At 43.9% G+C, this 22,536-nt stretch overlaps 1 protein-coding gene across 1 annotated transcript in view; it reads right to left on the bottom strand.

The window, feature by feature from the left end:
- Positions 1 to 22,536, bottom strand: part of AKAP12 (A-kinase anchoring protein 12) — a 93,165-nt gene that overhangs the window by 24,516 nt on the left and 46,113 nt on the right. Inside the window, exon 2 of the mRNA XM_045805349.2 lies at positions 15,070 to 15,184. Coding sequence (XP_045661305.2) covers positions 15,070 to 15,184 — 115 coding nt within the window. The remainder of the gene's footprint in view (positions 1 to 15,069; positions 15,185 to 22,536) is intronic.

The raw sequence follows: 22,536 nt of genomic DNA, 5'->3' as shown, positions 1-22,536 counted from the left end.
CGTCTGCCTTCGGCTCAGGGCGTGATCCCGGCGTTATGGGATCGAGCCCCGCATCAGGCTCCTCTGCTCTGAGCCTGCTGCTTCCTCTCCCACTCCCCCTGCTTGTGTTCCCTCTCTCGCTGGCTGTCTCTATCTGTGTTAAATAAATAAATAAAATCTTTAAAAAAAAAAAAAAGCAAAAAAAAAAGCTTCAAGATAATCTAAGGGTGAGCTGAACGCTGCCAAGAGATGGACACCAACACTGTCTTGATGACACGGGCAAGTCACGTGCAGGTTGGGTAGGTTCTCCCGGGCTCTGCCCCCAGGCTATAAAACTGGACAAATACCAGCTAATCGAATTTTATGGTCCAGCTGAATTGGACATGTTTATATAGACATGGTTACTCTGACTCAAAATCCTCAAGACAAATAATGTGAATAGCTCCTCAAAGGGACTGTCGTAACACAACAGAAAAGCTAAAATGGTATTTAAAAATCACTTCACAGTACAGTTTAAAACAAAGCAAGGGGAAAACATTTAAAAACTCAATACAAATAATAAACGTGATGTAATTCAAGTATTATTTCTCCCCTTATTGAGTCCATATTGTTACATCCTTTGATTTGGCCATTTTGTTTCTGCGAAACAGACCAAATTAGAGGCACAGATTTACATATGAGAATATTTACTGCTTGGGGTGTACAATATTTGAAGAGCCTAAGTGTCCCACTAGTAGGAAAACGGTGTCTCTAATCCCTTCGCTGGAAAATTTGCAAAAAGAATATCTTTGAAGCAGTTAACGACAAGGAAAATGGCTATATTGATAAAGAAGTCCATACCTTTGTTCGGGGTGAAAAGCACAATATAAACTACATATTGAATATAATCCCAATCCTGCTTTTTATTTTTTCATTTTTTTTAAAGATTTTATTTATTTGACAGAGACAGAGAGAGCACAAGCAGGGGGAGCAGCAGAGAGAGAAGCAGACTCCCCACTGAGCAGGGAGCCCGATGCAGGACTTGATCCCAGGGTTCTGGGATCATGACCTGAGCGGAAGGCAGACGCTTAACCAACTGAGCCACCCAGGCGCCCCCAATTCTGCTTACGGTGCATGTATGTACGTTAGGCTGAGGAGGAAGGCCCAGAATGAAAAATAACAACAGCAAAACATAGTGGAATTATGGACAATCTCTCATTATTTTCCTTTTTTTTTTTTTAAAGTAGGCTCCACCTGGGGCTTGAAACTCACAACCCTGAGGCCAAGACCTGAGCTGATATCAAGAGCCAGACGCTTTACCAACTGAGCCACGCAGGTACCCCAACAGTTTCCTACATTTTACAAATCTTCCACAATTGTTACTTTTATGGTTAGAATGCAAGCTCATTTGACACCTGGCTTTGGGGAGGACAAGGTGGGGTCCAGCACTACCAGACCTTGAACCCCCGAGCAAGGCCTCTGATATTCTACAAAACTGCACTGTGGTCCAAAATATCATGATCTTCAACTCTCCAATCACTGGAACACAGAAATTAGCAAGCCGAAAGGAGACTGAAGTTTAAGTGTAATCTTTTAAAAATTATGAAATAGAAACTTCCAGATCTGGTCACGTACATGAATAGGAATCAATTCTTTCCTGAATGCCTCGCGTTCGAACCCTCCATTCATCTTAAGTCTGAACACCCCTGTCTTTGGCATTGTCAAAAGAGGATTCCACAGTCTGAAAAGCTGGCTTCTAGTTCTGACTCTGTTGGTTCTATGGCTAGGGACAAAGTATTGAAGTCTCTGGGCTTCAACTGATGGGAGAATAAATATATCACCCACGGTAATGTTATTCTGAGGTACAAATGAAGGTTAACACTAGCACTACTGAGTATATTCTAGAAGCAGAATAAATGTTAGCTGTTAGCTCACTTTAAACCATACACTTCAAAACAACAACAACAAAACAAAAACAAGAAAAAACCATGCACTTCAACACAGGTGATAACTGCTTCCGATGAGAAGAACACTGGTCCATGATGGGGAGGCTATGTGTGTACGAAGCACAGAGAGTAGATAGATACACAGTACCGAAAATGATATACAGTACATCTGTGCTATCCAAATACTACGGGGGGAGACTAGGAAATATCTGAAAAGATTCCTTACTGGAGCGATAATGAAAAAAAAGGCTGAAAAATACTGCTTTCAATATAGATAAGCCTCATTTTGAAGAACCTTTGAAAAATATTTCTGGAAAGGCAAGAATGCCCCTTTATCATCAATATTTCAGAAATGCATCCCAAGGGGTGCCTGGGTGGCTCAGTCGTTAAGTGTCTGCCTTCGGCTCAGGTCATGATCCCAGGGTCCTGGGATGGAGTCCCATGCCGGCTCCTTGCTCAGCGGGGAGTCGGCTTCTCCCTCTCCCCCTCCACCTCCCCCTGCTCATGCTCTCTCCCGCTCTCTCTCAAATAAATAAAATCTTTACCAAAAGAAAAGAAATGAAAAAAAAAGAAAGAAATGCACCCCAAGAAGAGAAGTATCATCTTGAGCTAGAAGTAATCACTCTGAGCATCTTTTCCTCTCGCTTTTCCAGAAGTGAAAGAGAGGATCTTAATTTGCCTGAATTCTTAACAGAAAGCAGTCGGGGAGTCGGGGTGGGGGAACCAGCTGCAGGTAGACTCGGAGCAATGGGAGTGATCTGCCCAGCGCCCCTGGCATTCCACATCTGTCCTCCTGAACCAGGGTGTGAACCTCCAAGAAAGCCACATACACAACTTAAAGTTTTAGAGTAGCCCCATCAAAATCAGTAAAAACAAAAATTAAGGTTAATTTTATTATGCTTTATTTAACCCAATATTAACATAATGTTACAGCCACACGTACTCACTATAAAAAATGATTCATGAGCTATTTCACAATCTTTTTGTTGTACTAGGTCTCTGACACCCAGGATGTATTTTATTCACAAAGCACATGGCAAACAGTATTAGCAGAATTTCAAGTGCTAAATAGTGACAGGTGGCCAGAGAACAGCTCTGAAACTTCAAACCTAACTGAACATTCCCCCTCTTTTTTTCTTTTTCTCTCTCTTTTTTAAAGTAGAACTTATGACCCTGAGATCAAGACTCACAAGCTCTACCTCGGGGAGCCAGCCAGGGGCCCAGAACGTTCCATTCTTTCTGCCACCTTCCCAGTAACAGTCCTATCCCTGCTTTAATTTCCTCGCCTTTGAGACAGAAATTACCAAGATACCCCACCACAGAAGCGCCCTCACTACCTCAGTGCCCAGTTTAGAGGGGGCCTTTCCACTCTCCTAGAATTCTCCAGCCTAAGCCCAGATCCAAGATACAGATGAATGGGTGAAGGAAATGTGATCCCTGCACACAGTGGAATGTTACTCGGCCTTAAAACGGACAGAGATCCTGTCACATTATTACAACTTAGCCAAACCCTGAACACATGATGCTAGCGGTGAAATAAGCCATTCGCCCAAGGGCAGATCCCTCCTCTATGAGGCACCTAGAGTACTTCAATTCAGAGACAGACCACGGGGACTGCCAGGAACGGGCGCAGGGAATGAGATCTTGTTTTTCACGTACAGACCTCCAGTTTCACAAGATCAAAAGGGATCTGGAGACGGATGGTGGCGATGGTTATACACGGAAATGTGCTGAATGCCACTAATCTGGGTGCTTAAAAGTGGTTAGCGTGGCAAATTTTGTTACAGGTGTTTTACCACAATTTTTAAAATTTTATTTAAGGAAAAAAAAAAAAAAAAGACCCTAGGTTTCCCCCCCCCCCCAGTCTGTATGGCCAGACACTCTTCACTCACCTTTCCCAGAGATGACAGGAGTGAAACGTGGTCTCCAGGCCAAGAAGGTGGGAGGTAAGGGGAGCAGAGACTCGAAGGGACACCAGAGCACGCCATTACGAAAAGCAAGAGGAATTTACGCACCCCACTCCCAGACTCTCTCCCTCATGAGGCTCCAGAAATGAGCCTGAATACTCCAGGAAACAAGAGTCTTCTTGGGGGAATTGCACCAGCCCAAGAATAGACATGTTAACATCAACAGATCACCATCCAGGGATGGCCACCTTGCCCCAGTAACACAGACCCCAACCAGTTCTTATTTTTTATTCTTATTTATTTATTTGTTTATTCATTCATTTGGAGTGAAAGAGGAGAGAGAGAGCATACAGGAGCAGGGGGGTGGGGCAGAGGGAGAATCTTAAGCAGCCTGTATGCCAGCATGGAGTCTGATACGGGGCTTGATCTGAGCCAAAATCTAGAGTCAGACACTTCACTGACTGAACCACCCAGGCGCCCCCCCCCAACCAATTTTTACACATGACAAACCAGCCCCCAATCAGGTACGTAACGAAAACACCTATTATGAAAGACAAAAAAGCAATTGGGAAGAGACAGGCAATGCAGAGAATAAACCTTCAAAGCAATCCTCAGAAAGATAATGCAGGGGCGCCTGGGTGGCACAGCGGTTAAGCGTCTGCCTTCGGCTCAGGGCGTGATCCCGGCATTATGGGATCGAGCCCCACATCAGGCTCCTCCACTATGAGCCTGCTTCTTCCTCTCCCACTCCCCCTGCTTGTGTTCCCACTCTCGCTGGCTGTCTCTATCTCTGTCAAATAAATAAATAAAATCTTTAAAAAAAAAAAGAAAGAAAGAAAGAAAGATAATGCAGCCAAGAAAAAAACAGGATATTTCAACAATGAATGTTTAGGAAAAAAACTCAGTTCTTAGAAATTAAAAACAAAATAATGAAATGAAATCTAGTCTTTAGGACATTTTCCCAGATAATAGAGCCAAATACAAAGAGATAAATAATAGAGAAAAAAAAAGTTTTAATGAGGGCCATTCCAGAAGGTCTAAAATCTGAATGATAGTAATTCCAAAAAGAGAACAAAGAAAAAGAGGGGAGTGGATGAAATAATTTCCCAGAAGTGAAGGGCATGGGTTTCTCGACTGAAAGAACTCCTAAGAACCCAGCATGTGATAAATGGCGTCACAAGGAGATCTATCACTGTAAGATTTTCAGAAGATTTTTAGGACAGAAAGGACACTATAAGCCACCCGAGGGATTAAGAAGCTGGTCAGCATCAGATTCCCACAGCGATCCATGTATCAAGACGACACTTCGAGAATCCTAATGCATTTGAGTAATGAATGGAAAAATGAACACAACTGGTGTGTGTTTAAGGCCAAAAATTTGACACACATGAGGAAAACGTTGCTCTTTTGTAAAAAGTTCATTCACCGAGCTCAGACAATGAGGCCACCAAGCTGGGCTCGGCGGAAAGCTACTAATGTGGAAAGGAAAGCATCTTCCATTTCTTCGTGACAGGCAATTATTTGCAAAGTGGACATGATCTTACTCTGGTCTTTAGCCCATCGTGCAGGCTGTGTGCTGAGGATCCTGGTGAGTGAACACTGAAGGAGTGACTGTAATTCCAACACTAGAAATAGGTATCAAAGTACATTGACATTTTCTTCACCCTACTTGGCTTCGGCTCATTTAGCAACATCCCTGATACGGAGCCTCCTTTATATGCTTCTCCATCCAAGTACTTATCTCCTCTCGAAGCCATTCTTTTTTGGTACGTAGTCCTTGATGGAAAGCCAACTAGGTTCTCACATTCGAAAGAGCTGGAGAAATTTAACGATTCTTAAAAGGCGGGAATATTGAAATTGAAACCCAGTTATACTTGGCAAGCTTCCATCAAGCACATTCACACTCAAAATATATAATAAGCCCCTGGCATTTCTCTTTAAATGGGAGACGGCTTATTTTCTCTGGCAATGTTTTGCCTAGAGGAGAAAAGATTAAAGGAAAAGACAGGATCAATGTTTTCAAATACTTAGAGGGCCACCCTGTGGAAAAGGGAGTTGAGTTTGTTCTATACAGCTCCAGAACGCAGCACAGCTGGGGGGAGGCATGTTTTCCCTAAGGTGGAGTAACTGGCTTCCTGTTATGGAGAAACTCCCTAAATCTGTGTTTAGGCAGAAGAGCCTCCTGCATGGGGGGCAGGAGCCTGGTCTAGACCACCTCTAAGTTCCCGTCCACTAAGGCCACTGAACCCTGACTTTGCAGTTCTGCCAATCATGCAGACAGGTGTCCTGGGCTGAACTGTGCCCTCTCCAAATTCAGACGTTGAAGGCCCTACCCCCAGCACATCACAATGTGCTTGTATTCAGAGAGGGGGTCAAGTTAAAGAGACCGTTATGGTGGGTCAAATCCAACCTGACAGGTATCCTTTCTCTTTTTTTAAGATTTTATTTGTTTATCTGACGCAGAGAGGGGGAGAGAGGGCACAAGCAGGGGGAGCAGCAGAGGAGGAGGAGAAGCAGGCTTCCTACTGAGCAGGGAGCCTGATTTCGGGCTCGATCCCAGGATCCCCGGGATCATGACCTGAGCCAAAGGCAGATGCCCAACCATCTGAGCCACCCAGGCACCAGCGCCACTTTTTTCTTTTTTTTAATGACAGGTATCCTTATAAAAGGAGACTGAAACACACAGAGGCCAGTGATACGCACATGTAGGGGAATGACCGGACACAGCCAGCCGGTGGCCAGCCACAAGCTGAGGAGAGGCCTCCGAGAAAGTACACCTGCTGACACCTTGAACTTGGACTTTGCAGCCTCCAAAACTGGGAGAAAATAAATTTCTGTTGTTTAAGCCACCTGTTGTGACATCTTATTGTGGCAGCTCTAGCCAACGAATATAGCAGGATAACTGCCCTGTGCTCGCTTGTGAGTCTGAACACTGCACGTTCAGACATGTGAAAGTAACCAGTCCACCCCATTAATTACATTTTGCCTAGAACTAGTCACACTGCACTGACATGTTAACTACAAAAGCAGCCTGTAAAAATGCAAAGTGTGGAAAAGCTACATCAAAAAAAAAATTTTTTTTTAAATAAAAAAAACAGTAATCAGCTGAGATACTCTGAAGCTAATGATTTCGGGGGAAAGATACCTTTTATGAAGACTTTATACTACTCTCAATAAATGTTGAATGAGAAAAAAAAAAAGAAAACTCAGAAGTGTTGTACTCAAGAATATCAGACTCAACTGATAGCCTAAAAATATGCAGAATTTAAACCCAGATTACCTAAGCATCATTATTTATATAATACACGGGCATTATGCTCTAGAACGTACCATTGCTGGAACCATTGCGGGGGTCGCTACATTAGGTGAAATTAGATTTAAAAAAAAATTTTTTTTTAAAGTTTATTTATAATCTCACCAACCTGGGGCTCGAACTGACGACCCTGAAATCAAGAGTCACATGCTCCTCCGACTGAGCCAGCCAGGTGAACCTAAACTGGAACTGTTTTAAGGATGAGTCAGTCTGAGAAAAGACCTGTCAAGTAAATGCAATAGCTAAAAAATTTACTGTTTCCATTACGGCTTAGTCACAAAGAACCAGCAGCCTTAGACCACTTCAGTCCCTCCAAGGGAAAGGGTCTGAAGCTTGCTACGTAACACAGACCAGCCTGCAGACCACCTCACCTACGGGCATCGTCACAGGGGCCGGAACACTCACCCTGCTCAGTGGACTGGAGTAGCCTCAAAACCATAGCTATTTATAGGTGAGTTTTCGGAGTCGCTTAAGGTTGAATGACAGTCTTCAGGGCAAACAGAGATGGTATTTATCGGTATCTATCACTGAATGGGGCCCATAACCAATGCTATTACATGCTTTAAATCTCCCATACAGGGGGAGAGGTATGTTACCTTGTAGCCACATTTATGAAGCTATTTGGCTTTCTTTCTTACCTAAACGATTATATTATACCTGAGACATTCTTGAATAAATTTGTCCCTCTTGAACTTGTCATTGAATTAAAACTTCAAATCTAGAAGACGACTTTTTAAAAAAATTTTTTTAATTTTTAAGTACTCTCTACACCCAACATGGGACTCAAACTTACAACCCCGAGATCAAGAGTTGCATGCTCTACCCACTGAGGCAGCCAGGTGCCCCAAATCTAGAAGATGACTTTTGAGGGCGCCTGGGTGGCACAGCGGTTGGGTGTCTGCCTTCGGCTCAGGGCGTGATCCCGGCGTTATGGGATCGAGCCCCACATCAGGCTCCTCCGCTGGGAGCCTGCTTCTTCCTCTCCCACTCCCCCTGCTTGTGTTCCCTCTCTCGCTGGCTGTCTCTATCTCTGTCAAATAAATAAATAAAATCTTAAAAAAAAAAAAAAAGATGACTTTTGAGATCAGACTAAAAAGAAGTGTTTTTACAAAAAGGCATAATGAAATGACCAGGCAGATTGCCACCTGCCCAAGGTCACTGGGGTGTCTTCAACGGCTACCCCATCATTCGGTTTTCATGTTACTAGCAATACGGATGTTCCTCAGTCCTAGAATTTCAGAGATGAGTAAGGATGCTCATTTTACAAATGAAAACTGATGGTCAGCGAGATAAAGGGATAGATTCAATTCAAGGGCACACAAAGAAAGTGACTACAGCAGCCTTACCTGTGGTTTTGTCCCCTAGAATGAACCGAGCATAAAAGGGACGGAGGACCAGGAGTCCATCTTCTTTCCCCATACCCCCAACATTTCTCAAGTTAGAAGGAAAAATGAAGGTTCCCTGGACTGCCAGACTTGAATATAGATCGAGGGAGAAATTCTTCTCTGTATAGGTTAGCTGTTAATTACTAAAAAAATAAATCTGTTTCTTTAAAGATGAAAGCAATAGTTATTTGTTACCAGAAATTTGTCAATGACATAAGTAATGTCAGAGAGGAACGCTACAAACATTCCTGCAGAGCGGAGGAATGAATAAAAACTGGTTCCCAGAAACTGCACAGTCCAGTACTCCTGCCGATGTTCAAGGGTTATTTTATGAGTGTTCTCCCTAGTTTTCAAAACATTACAAAACAGGATACAGCTTGGGAAAATGTCGTGCGATAATATTGTATTCGAAATACCAAAGCGGGGGTGGGGGGAGCTCTCTTTTGTCGACTGAGCGCTCACACTGGGTAGCATTCCTGAGCAGGTCAGGGTCTGACTTCACCTTCCCAGGCAACACCTGGATAACCTATAGCAAGCACCTGTGAGAGCACAGCAGGGTGTGCGGCCAAGGACCCAGCTTGGCCAGTGCTGAGGCACCTAAGGGAAGGGGGCCGGGGGTAAATCTGTAAAGTTGTGGTATTTAACCACGCGGAAATGATACAAACGTGAAAAGCTAACAGATGCTCCTCTCCCATGAGCAAAAAAGGCCATATTGTTAACTTAACTCTTCATTTATTCAAGCATTTGTTAAGCACTTGCTATGTGCCAGACACGGTTCAGACGTGGGGGATTCAGTACAGACACCTTACAGACCTCCCGAGTCAGCCCACGAGATCTTTGCCCTTGTAGTTCCTGTATTTTAGCAGAGTTGGAGGTAAGAGACAGACGTGAGCCACGCCGCATGTTGACGAACGATGTGGGGGAAAAAATAGAGGAGGAATGGAGGGTAGTCATCGGGGCAACAGGCATGTATGTTTTCATGAGAACACTAACAAGGTACCAATTATGTCACCAATTAAAATAGCAAAGTGACTGAATCGTGTGTTTCTTCACAGTTGAGAGAGCAGCCTCTCACAGAAGAACATGTATGGGGGGGGGGTCCATCTTCTAACAGAGACCTGGACAGGATCTTAGGTACTCACTGTCCAGATAAACGTATTAGATGATCAAAAAGCAGTGAACTACTAGTAACTCCAGAACGGCTTTTCTGGAAGGTAACAAGGTCCACAGGGAGGGTTTGATCATTTGGCAGTAAATAACCTTTCGGCCTCTCCATATCCCAAAGGCACTAAACACCAGAATCTGGTAGGTTTCAAACAGCAAATTTAATAAAAGCTAAGACAGTGACATTAAGCACCATGAGGAAAATGAAATTCTCCCTAATGTTGCAAATTAAGCTTCTAGATAGCTGAGCAAGGCCATTTCTGTTACCGTATCTGGGGGACAGGATCCAGATGTAGGAAAAGTGGAATCCTGCAGAATGTAAGAAACACATTCCCTAAAAGACTTCTGTTTTAAGTGACAACATTTGGGGGTTTTCCTGTTCTTAAAATTTTTCTTGGGACTTGAGAGGGTTTTCCCCAGGACTGCCTCCTGTTTGTAGTAGTGAACCTCCCCACCATATTTTAAAAGATTTATTTATTTATTTATTTTACGAGGGAAAGAGAGAGTGGGGGGTGGGGCAAAGAGAGAGGGAGAGAGAGAATCTCAAGCAGACTTCCTGCTGAGCGGGGGCAATCCCAGGTAAGGCTCAATCTCAGGACCCTGAGAACATGACCTGAGCCAAAATCCAAAATCGGATGCTTACGCGACTGAGCCACCCCGGTGCCCTCCTCCTCACGACGCCCATCAGCATAACAAACCTGTCCGCCTGGTTTGCTGGCTGCTACTTTTAATGCAGTTGGCCCCAGAGTGGCAAGGGCCGAGGGCGGCGCAGCACAACAGCTGCACTGCTGCCGGGGTCAATGTCCTCACTCTGGGTATGCAAATAGTACAAAGCACATGTAAACAAAAATGTATTATTACTTTGTGTGTGGGTATGAACAAAAATTTAAAAACCAAGGAAATGACTATCGTGTGCTCACACAAACAAATGTGACCTATGCAGATGGAGGAATCGTGGCATTCACCTGCTTTGTCATGCTTGCTGTGTCTACTTTGCAGAGAGGCAAATCTCAAAAAGAAACAAATAACTGCCTTGTAAATGATAAATTCAAATTATTAAGATCGGACAATCACTTGTGCATTTGCACATGCCTAGGAGTTGAGTGGGTACTTTAATAAAAAAAAAAAAAAAATATATATATATATATATATATATATATATATATATATATATATATACATAATCCAGGGGGCGCCTGGGTGGCTCAGTTGGTTAAGTGTGTCTGCCTTTGGCTCAGGTCATGATCTCAGGGCCTGGGATCGAGCCCCACATCCGGCTCTCTGCTCCTCCTTTTCTTCCTTTTTTTTTTTTTTTTTTTTAAGATTTTATTTATTTATTTGACAGAGAGAGAGACAGCCAGCGAGAGAGGGAACACAAGCAGGGGGAGTGGGAGAGGAAGAAGCAGGCTTCCAGTGGAGCAGGGAGCCCAACACGGGGCTCAATCCCAGGACCCTGGAATCACACCCTGAGCTTAAGGACTGAGCCACCCAGGCACCCCAGGGGGAGAAGCCTGCTTCTCCCTCTCCCACCGCCCCCCCAAAATCTTTAAAATTATATAGTATCCAAATACAGAAGGTCTTATAATTTTTTGATTTTGTAATATTGAATTTTCCCATCTGTTAGGGAAAAAAATGTGTGCAACAGATACTAAAGTTAAATTTTTTTATCAATCTGAAAATTTTAATTTGCAGAAGTTCTAAATATGAAATTGGACCTGGACCAACATGTAATATTTTAAAATCATTCGTATTGAGGCACTTAACTCATAGAACATCCACAGGCCACAGACTATAGGGGGCTTTTTAAAAATCTTTCAACAAAAGCAGATTTTCCACAAAACTAATGGCACTTGCACGACCCCTGTGAACGCTGGAAATAGCACGACATGAAAGAACGTTCTAGTTGGGAAAAGGCTGCTGTTCTACAGAAGTAGTTTTTTTTTTTTAAGATTTTTATTTATTTATTTGACAGAGATAGAGACAGGCAGCGAGAGAGGGAACACAAGCAGGGGGAGTGGGAGAGGAAGAAGCAGGCTCATAGCGGAGGAGCCTGATATGGGGCTCGATCCCACAACGCCGGGATCACGCCCTGAGCCGAAGGCAGGCGCCCAACCGCTGTGCCACCCAGGCGCCCCTTTTTTCTCATTTTTATATTTATTTGTTCTCAACCCTGATTGTGTACTTTCTAAAAGATGGCCTGTGGAATTACAGAATCTTCAAGTCCTCTCCGAAATCCTTGTATACGCATGTAACCCTGATGCACAGATTATTTTTTTTTTAGAGATTTTACTTATTCATTAGAAAGAAAGAGATACAGAGAGAGCACCCGCAGGGGGAGGGGCAGAGGGAGAAGGAGAAGCAAACTCCCCCACTGAGCTGGGAGCCCAATGTGGGGCTCGATCCCACGACCTGGAGATCATGACCTGAGCTGAAGGCAGACGCTGAACCCCATGAGCCACCCAGGCGCCCCACTGATGCACAGATTAGAAGATATTTACTTAGGAGGCTGTTCCTTTCCTCTGTCACTTGAGGAAAGTTTACAAGGAAACAGGAATCCATTTTCATTATAGGAAGAGGATTGGTTCTGAATTACCAGTATGTCTGGCTTCAGAAAGAAAGCAAACAAGTCAAGGCCGGACAATATTTTCATGTCTGGCTTTGTGTAAATACAGCCAGACACTTTAAATTAAAAACCCTCTAGCAGGAATTTCATAGTTTTCTCCCATGAACTGACCCACCTAGGGCAGGACCGTATCCCGCCATTGGTCAATCGTCCCAGGGAAGAAGATGGGTCCGCTCTACTCTTACTGATGTGGACAACAGGAGAACCCAAGGTCCCCACAACCCTACGATTAAGTGTTACATACCAAATTGTGCCTTCGTTTCCATCCTAGGAAGCTTCTGTGAAGAAGGGATTTCTGGAAACAACCATAAAATCTAACCATAGGCCATCACTGTAGTCAAAAGAAGAGCATGAAAAGGGGCACCTGGGTGGCTCAGTCAGTTGAACATCCGACTCTTGGTTTCAAGTCGTGATCTCCGGGTCGTGGGTTCGAGCCTATGCATCAGGCTCCACACTCAGCTGGAGTCAGCTTGGATATTCTCTCCCTCTGCCCCTTCCCCTGCTCTCTCTCTCAAATAAATAAATAAATCTTTAGGGAAAAAAAGCGTGAAAAAGTATGTGTGTTTACAATGCCAGGCAAGCAAAAGGGAGAAGAAAGAAGTGTACCAAGCTTATTACAGATGCTAATAAACCCATGAATTAACAGTTCTGCCTGAAACATTAAAAGCTCATCCTAAAGGCAGGGCCTGGGGTGGTGACCTCTGCAGCCCTAGGACACCCACCAGTCTTTTCCGAGGTGACAAGGCCTTTTCAGGATCTTTTGAAGGACAAGGTATATTAATTACCACTCTTCTTGCAAGAGGTCTTTGCTATCTGCTCAAAGCCCCAAGGCCACGATCAGAAGCCTGGGTCAGCTCAGGGAGACCATGGAATAATCCTCTGCTAAGGCCCGTCCTTGCTCCTTCTCTACCTTCTCTCTACCTTCTCTTATCCATCACATACATCAGCATCAGAGAGGAAGCCTGCCTGACCAGGGGCTCCCTTGGTGGCCTAGGTCAATGATCCCACATTGCTACCAAATGCTTGCTTCCACAGCCCTGTTACCTAGCCTGCTTGCCTTTCTGGGTTTTCATTCTACTCTTCGCTCAGCTGACATTGTGCCAGTAGACAAGCCTGTGGACATGCCCAGCACAGTGAAGGCACAGTGGTTAAGAGCTCGTGCTTGGTAATTTGCTGATCTGGGCTTGAATCTTGATACCCCTATCACCTACCTCATTAAAGACCATAATGCCCAAAAGGCACAGTTCCAGGACCCATATTAAAACTTGCAATGTGTTGGCTGTTATTACTGTCCTCACTGTGGCCCGCGACCCTCGTCAACAAATCTAACCCCTATCTCCCCGCTCAGTCTCCAGATCTTACCCACCCTCTCACCTCAAATGACTGCACCACCAGAACTCAGAGCAGCTCTCACTTCTTGCAAATTCATCTGATACCCACCATGTTGCCCTGTCTTAACCTTAACCTTCCCTTTATCTTGCATACCCTTCTATAGACCCGCTTCCTCTCGCCTGCAATGGGTAAGCAGTGGGCTGTTTGTCGGTCTGTTCATCTTCCCTGAAGCACTGAGCACAGTGGCTTGGCCAGAGAAGGCTCCAGACCTACTGTGGCTTGACTGGTCTTGACTGGATTCAAAAGTTGCCAGGGGAAGGAGAAAGCACAGGACTTTGGAATTTGAGTTGGGGCCATTCCAATTTTTTTGGTGGAGATGATTTGAAACTTTCACACTAGGTCATGCAAATCCTCCCTTCTGTGAGACTGTATGTATTTCTAACTTTATATTGTGCCTGTGGTGTTACATAAAGATCAGTCTTCCCACCAACTTCAAAAGCAGCTCGCGGCTTGAGGCAGCTCCACGGGGCATTGAACAAGAAGAGAACAGGTTCCACATGTTAGGAGGGTCTCGTTTAACCAAGGCAATGGCCAGTCTCCTCTCCTGGGACTTTCCCCTTCATTTGTCTTATTCACATTGCACAGAAAACTCACTTCACTCCACGCCAAATATCATTTTATGCATCTTCAATAGTGGCTGTCAAATTACTCTTTTGTTTATGAATGGAATGAAGAGACAAGAACTCAAGAACAGAGGACGTTTCTTCTTCAACCCGGGGTGCCTCTAAGGGGGTCTACCGGTCAAGGTGCTTGCTTCTGACCCTAATGTGTGGTCTCTGCAACCTCACGTGAGCTGACCTGAACTAGTGACAGTGTGGTGATTCACTTTCCAGTAAGCACCCCCACAGGGCCTCTAGGCTCATGAGCTAGAAAACATGCAGCAAATCTGGTTTGGGCAAAGAGCGGCATGCACCCGGAAATATACACTTCTAGAAAAATCCGTGGAAGAGGAGCAGGCTACTCGCCAGAGTGAGAGATACTGACTCTTAAAACAACCATGACTCTGGGGTTTCCTACAAGAAATCACATCAACACCCGACAAGTAGTTGCCACCTGGCAACAATTAAAACAAAACAAAACAAAACACCACCAACCTAAGTTCCAGACGAAAATGTCTAAGAAAGAAGAAACGTGACTTTACTTCCTATACCCAAATATTGGCAGAATTTCCTATACCTGAGTGTAGAGGCCACCCAAAAGGTCTGATAAATACTTCCTTTTGTAACCAGTGGACTGCTTTTGTTGTCAATATCATCCACCCCCAGGTAGGACACTGTCTGGTCCAACCAGCCTGGTTGTTACTGTTCCAGTGCATTCACAGCAGGTGTTATCAGCCCTAGAGTCCCTACTTCTTCTGCCCAGAGACTGAAAAGGTGCTTACCATCTGTGACAATGGCTTCTTCCTCCTGGCCATTCAGGGCTCCCTCCTGGGGGCTGAACTCTTCTTCCTCAGCTAAGCCATTGGCACTAGACAGCTGACCATTCTTCTGGAGGAGCTACGGGGGAAAACAAAACCATGTAAACTTACTTTCAATGATGATCAAGATTTAAGTCATTGGTCTGAATGATCCAAGCTACCTTAGAGAAGGTAGCCCAGGAGCTCTTATCAAGCAGAAAGGGCTTTGTATCGGGGTAAAAGAGCACACCATTCCTTCTTCCACTCACTCATCCAAACACCGGCATGATCTCCACACCCACCATCCAGGCCTATTCCAGATACAACGAGTAAGTCAGGCATGGCCCCAGCCCCTTTGAGCTTGCAGACTACTATGAAAAGCAGACTTCTAAAATTGTTGGGTTTTTTTTTTTCAGGGTACCTAGGTGACTCAGTAAGGTTAAGCAACTGACTTGCTGATCTCAGCTCAGGTCTTGATCTCAGAGTCGTGAGTTTAAGCCCAGGGATGGGCTCCACATTGGGTGTGGAGCCTACTTAAAAAAAAAGAGAGATTTTTTTTCTTTAAAAAATGTTTCCTTATGATTAGATGCAGGGTATGCGTATTTGACCAAAGAATACCTAAGTGACAATACGTCCTTCTCAGGAAAAAGGACAGACATGTAAATAAGGGAAACCGTCATGACAGAGGCATACACAGAGCCAGTCACAGACAGAGGAGAAGTACGGATAAAGCTAGACCGCAGTTCCCACACTACGGGCGGGTGAGAACGCGCACAGGGGAAGCAGACAAGGGAGGAGAATTAGGAACCCTCTGGTTCAAAGATCCGTGAGACAAGACAACAAAGAAGAGATGGGTCCCTCATGCTTTTGTGAGTCATTGTTTTTTCCTTAAAATATTATTTAAATGGTCAGTTGTCCTCTGCCCCAGAGGATACCCTCTGCAATTCATGTTTTCAGTTACAAAAACAGTAGACATATAAATACACCCTTCTGTCATTTTGTAAATCCTGAGAATATAGGTAAAAAGTTTTGAGGCTATGGCAGAAATAGTATAATGACCATTAGGAATCTAAGGATTTCAACAAAGCTTTACAGTTCACATACGTTTCTCGTTTTATCAAAACCAACGTGGGCAGGTGGTAGCATTTCCATTGTATAGAGGAGGACACTGGAACTCAACTCAGCGTGATCACAGAGACCGGGGTTGGCTGACCACAGGTCCCACAGCCTAGAAGGGAGGCACCCCGGCCCAAAGGCCAGCAGTCACCATCAACGACTTCCGGGGTGTTCCCACGGCCTTACAGATCGCTGGAGGATGTTGCTATGCACAATGACAAAATGCCAATGCCATGAAGAGTATTCCATAATACCCGGACCCGCTTACTCCAAAGAAATCTCAAAGCCACGGCATTCCACTTGGCACGATTCGATGCTGCTTCCAGGCTAACGGAGCAGCCTGGCCAAGCCACCAACTTTGATCGGAGCCTTGAAGGGACAGCAGGTTCAAGACAGTCAATCCAGAAGACTTGAACCGAGCTAAATTGATTTCACCTGGCTGTTCCCAGCTCCTAGCAAAGCTGCCCTTCAACGGCACGAGCTGCTTCCTGAAATAAGACCTCCGTACTTTAATACTTACTCCACAGATGGAATAGTTGGCTTCAAAATGCCCAAGCTGAGTCTCTTTATTAGACAGCATACCCAGATTACATTTCCACTTTCAGTCTTCTCTTACCAAAATATGAAAGGTAGAGTCTTTAAATGAAACCTAAAGACAAAAGCAGGGGAGGGGGAGGTCTCCACAATGCCCATTAGCAAAAATGTCAGTGTTTAAGAGTATTTGGACTAAAAATCACTAGTTATGTGAACACATCAGGCTCAGATTTGATTAATAACGTGAGGAAGAGCTAGAGGAGGAAAGCAGGGAACACATATTTGTGTGGGATCCGTGGAAAGCCAATGAATCTAACCTTAAAAACGCTGACGTATGCCACCATGATACCGCAAACTAAATGGGGATGGTGAGAAAGAGGGTTAAATGCCTCGATTTTTCAATGGAATAAACTATGCCCCTCGTTTAGTAACCAGAAGTCTTAAGTTTTACAGAGTTTATAGAGTCCTAGAAAATTTCTGTAATTCCTGAAAAAGGTCTCGTAATTCTTTATGAATTGTCAAACTCAAGATACCTTTACTGGAAGCCAAACTGTCTTTAAACATGAAAAATCTATAAACTTTCCTCTACCCTTAAATGTTACACACATATAACGAAGCACATTAAATGACATTAAATGAGTCTTAAAAACGGAGATCACCTGCAAGCCCTCCTTATACACCAAGTGTGATAGTTACAGATTACTTATCCCCAGTGACCACAGGGAGACTGTCTCTACTTCCACAAGGCAGTTGATGAATTAACTTTGGTAGCAATTAATGACAGGGACCATTATTAAAACTGAGTTTTGAGCCAATATTATTATATTCATAGCTTGGGTCTCAATGCAAGGGGACTACCCAAGCTTAAACCCCCACAGGTGGTATCTCCAGTGAGCACTCAAAGCCCATGACACACCACCCTCCACAACACACATGGGGCTTCATCCCTAACCATATTCAGATTATTCCCACCATTCTGTGTTTCACTTAGAGACGCTATTTACAAAATCTCTTGTGTCCTTGTAAATGGATAATTCAGGTTTTTTTGTGACAAAAAGAGTGGTTTTTTTCCCCCATCCCCAACCATTTATATAATTTGTATAACTGTTAAAGATTCAGGTACTTCTGAGAGTTACCAGTAAGTTAAAGTCACCTTAAATTGTAAGAAACCAAACCCACTGTATTTAACATTAAAATCCTTCCTGTCATTTTGTATATATATATTCATAAACATTTGTGAAAAGGGAGAATACATGCTTTGAAGCTTAGTTATTTGAAGGAGGAGGGGCAGAGGCAGAGAATATCCAAGCCGACTCCCCGCTGAGCACTCACTCTCATAACCCTGATATCAGGACCGGAGTGGAAAACCAAGAATCAGGCGCTTAACCAACTGAGCCACAGTGCCCCGTGAAATATAAGCTTTTTAATACGTATCTGGCTTGGTCCTCAGTCATTCTCTCAAATGCCCACAAAAGACAAGGATTTATTAGTTACGTCCAGGTGAACAGAGAGAGGCAAGGACACAACTTAGTGACAGGGAATGAGAATGTTGGGGCCAGATGAGGTCTGAGGGCCATCATCTAACTCAGGGGAGAAAGCAGTATCAGGATTCAAGTTTCCAAACGAGAAAGAAAGAGGAAATGTCTACTCCATTCTTTCACACAGCTTTTCCCATCCCTTTTGAACTTACTTTTACACTTGTACAAATACAGTTATAGAACCTTGACTTTTGAGATATTAGACTTGAAAGACATGCTCCCTGCACTTAAATACAGTGAGCACCAGAAAACCTCGATTCCCACTGGATTTGTGCTTCAAAAAGCCTAAACGCCTCTTCTGAGCAAATCAAAACCCTTAATGTTTTCAAGCTTATATCCTTTGAGTGGGTCAGCCAGAGTTTATTCCCGTAAAGTATTACCACATTACAACTCAACAAACTTTAAAAGAAATCTCAATGCTTCCAGCGTCAATCAGTGCTTTCCTCTCATTAGAACAACAGAGAATATCCAAAATGGCAGCCAAAGCATTGCCGAAAAACTACCAGACTTCTCGTTTCCTCTTCATTCTCCGCAGACCTGCCCACAATTTGCTCTGAGCCCCTTTGCAGAGTAAGCCGTAGAAGTATCAAGCTTTTTTTGTTGTTGTTTTTCAAGGAAGGCTCCATCCCAGCGCGGGGCCCAACATGGGGCTTGAACTCACAAACCTGAGATCTAGACCTGAGCAGAGATCAAGAGTCAGACGTTTCACCAACTGAGCCACTAAGGCACCCTTCTTTTTTAAGGATTTTATCTTTAAGTCATCTCTTCACCCAACAGGGGGCTCACACTCACAAACCCAAGAATAAGCGGTCTTACTCTCTACTGGCTGAGCAAGCCGGGCGCCCCAGGATTATCCAGATCTTTACTCAATGGGTTAATGAATAAAACAGAGGAGCCCTGGACGCTCTCAGGATGCTGGGAGTCGAGGAGATGAGCCTGCTGAAGTAACTTCTGTCACCACCGAAGCGACGCTGTCTACATCCTCACTGCATGACCGGCACCGGTGGGACTGGCCCCACAGTCCTGCCGTGAAGGCAGTAAATGAGGCTCTGACCAGCGCAATTCTGGCAAAACCCAGCAAGCAGAACTGGTAAGTAGATATAAGCAGGAACAACCAGAAGTCAATGACAAGGACACACACACAAATGATCTGAATAAAAAAGATTATGTGGGGGGAATTTTATTCAGTTTTTTAAAATTATGTAAGTTATAAATACACCCAACGTGGGACTCAAACTCATGACCCCCAAGATCAAGAGCTGCGTGCTCTTGTGACTCGGCCAGCCAGGCGCCCCCGTCTGGGGGGTATTTTAAATCTCTGACAAAAGTTCTAAAGAAAACACTTTGATGTCTTTTTCTTCATTCTAACAGGGAGCGTTTTGAAGGTAAGCCTTTAAAAATGCAGGCCTTTAAAAATGTCAAACAGAAGAAAATAGAAATCGGAGTATAAATCAGTAAACAATGTCTTTGGAGAGCAATTTGGAAACAGCTATAAACAATTTAAATGTGCATACCCACTCCAACCCACTCCCTTTTTTTTTTTTAAGAGGGAGAGAGAGAGTGCACACGTGGGAGCAATGGAGAAGGGGAGGAGGCAGCCAGAGAGGTGGAGGGAGATAATTCTCAAGGAGGCTCCCCGCTGAGCACAGAGCCAACGCATGGCTCAATCCTATGACCTTGAGATCATGACCTGAACCGAAACCAAGAGTCAGACGCTTAGCTGTCGGAGCCGCCCAGGCGCCCCACCACGCTATTGTAATAGATACGGTTTACATACTTACGCAGGTATAGGAACAATGACGTACAAAACAATCCATAAACAGCATCGCAGGGAATGCAGTAAATCCAGAGACACCGAGGTGGGTAGAGGTCTCCAGTTTAAGTGGGAAAACCAAGTTACAGAGAAATGTTTAATTCCTTTATGTGTTTAGAATAAGACAACAACAACGCACTAACAGGGAGGGAGGAAGGGAAGAAGGGAAGGCGAGAGCTCCCTCCAAGGTCTATGAAAGCATTTTTAAAAAAGAACAAACCTCTGTAATAACACTACACAAAGTCTTTAACAAATGCTGCCTTTGTAGACTCGTTTTGCCCTTTGCCCTTCGTCGGGGAAGAGACAGTTTTCTTTTTTATCGAGAGGTATAACGGACATTCCCAAATGAAGGCATGGTTTCCGTTTTACTCTTTTTATCATTGCAAAGGCGAAAATACTTTGAACCCTAAAATCCATAGATTGTGGGGCTATAAAGCTTGCTAATAACCTGGCTTTCCAGGATTCACAAATCTTTTCTCATCATCTGAGCAAGGCACCAAACTGCTCTCATGGAGTTTTCGCCTCTGTTCCTATGATCTCCAAGTGTGATTACCATATTAATAATGTCCTCAGCCACACCTTAATCAAAAATATTGACCAAGACTTGGGGCTCCTGGGTGGCTCAGTTGGTTAAGTGAACAAACTCTTGATTTCGGCTCAGATCCTGATCTGAGGGTTGGTAGACTGAGCCCCAGGTCAGGCTCCAAGCTCAGCTCGGAGTCAGCTTGAGGATTTGCTCTCTCCCTCTCCTTCTGCCCCTCCCCCGCTCACTCGCTCGCTCACTCTTTCTCTCTCTGAAATAAATCTTTAAAAAATAGATATAGGGGCGCCTGGGTGGCACAGCGGTTAAGCGTCTGCCTTCGGCTCAGGGCGTGATCCCGGTGTTCTGGAATCGAGCCCCACATCAGGCTCTTCCGCTATGAGCCTGCTTCTTCCTCTCCCACTCCCCCTGCTTGTGTTCCCTCTCTCGCTGACTGTCTCTATCTCTGTCAAATAAATAAATAAAATCTTTAAAAAAAAAATAAAAAATAAAAAATAAATAAATAAATAAAAAATAGATACTGACCAAGACCCAGCCAGGAATATCACAGCTCTATAGTAGGTGACCAAAGGCTCCTTTTATATTGACATGTGTATTATGGACCCATTTTACAAATGTGATTTACATACATTTGCTAATTTATCTTTCTGCCTTAAGGCAACTACTATCATCACCCCACTTTACAGACAGCTGAGGAAGGTGAGGAAGCCAAAGCTGAGAGATACTGTAACCAAAGGGACTGAGCCAAGATGCAGGGAAGCTGGGACTCGACCCAGGTGACCTGAGCTGCACAAAAGGCCTCAATGGGAGAGCATTCTGCCCCAGTACGGAGTTTTTCTTTCTTTCTTTCTTTAAGGTTTTTAAAATTTATTTATTTTAGAGAAAGACCGAGAAAGAGAGAGAGAGAGAGGAGAGCACGGGCGGGGGGAGGAACAGAGGGGGAGGGAGAAGTAGACTCCCTGCTGAGCAAGGAGCCCATCATGGGGCTCAATCCCAACACCCCAGGACCATGACCTGAGCCGAAGGCAGACACTTAACCGACTGAGCCACCCAGGCGTTCCCAGTACGGAATTTCTTAAGCGCAGAATTCCTAACTTAGGAAACTTGTCTCACAAAAACGGCACAGGCTATAAGAACACAAGTCATCCTGACAGTACCAACCAGCCTGGGTTATGTTTAAGCAAAAGGTTTTCCCTCTAATTTAGAGGTCATTTACAGAAAACCAACAGAATTATGGGTTTCAAAAGGGTTGCTCTTCTTTTATAAAGTAACCATTTTTATTTCAAACTAATCTAAGCAGAAAGCTTTGTAAAATCCAGGTCTAAACATGATATAAACCTTTAGGACACAAGTGAGGAACAGAAGAGGGGATGTTTTACTTAATGAAATGGATTTAATTACTATAGTTAAGGTCACTGCAAAAAAGAGTAAGAGCTAGGAAAGCAAAAGATTTTTTAAAAATTTAAAAACTTAAACAATTCTAAATATCCAAAGTTTGAGGGATAATTACAACATATCTTGTTGGCATTCAAAATAGTACATACAAAGTGTATACAGTAGTATGGAGATGTATTTTATGTTGTAATCATCAATTTAAAACACAAACTAGGGACGCCTGGGTGGCTCAGTTGGTTAAGCATCTGCCTTTGGCTCAGGTCATGATCCAGGGTCCTGGGATCGAGTTTCACATCGGGCTCCTTGCTCAGCGGGGAGCCTGCTTCTCCCTCTGCCTGCCTCTCCCCCTGCTTGTGCTCGCTCTCTCTTTCAAATAAATAAATAAAATATTTTAAAAAATAAAGTAAAATAAAATAAAAAGGAAACTGATTACAAAAATGATTACAAATACATACCAGAACATACCATAAAATAGCAACATTACCAAACTGTTAATATTGCAATGTATCAAAATA

The sequence above is a fragment of the Ursus americanus genome, chromosome 11, assembly GCF_024610735.1.
Source record: "Ursus americanus isolate L20-20 chromosome 11, mUrsAme1.1.p, whole genome shotgun sequence".
NCBI classification, from domain to species: domain Eukaryota; kingdom Metazoa; phylum Chordata; class Mammalia; order Carnivora; family Ursidae; genus Ursus; species Ursus americanus.
The sequence above is the reverse complement of the archived record's forward strand: the minus strand, read 5'-3'. Positions and strand labels throughout refer to the sequence as shown.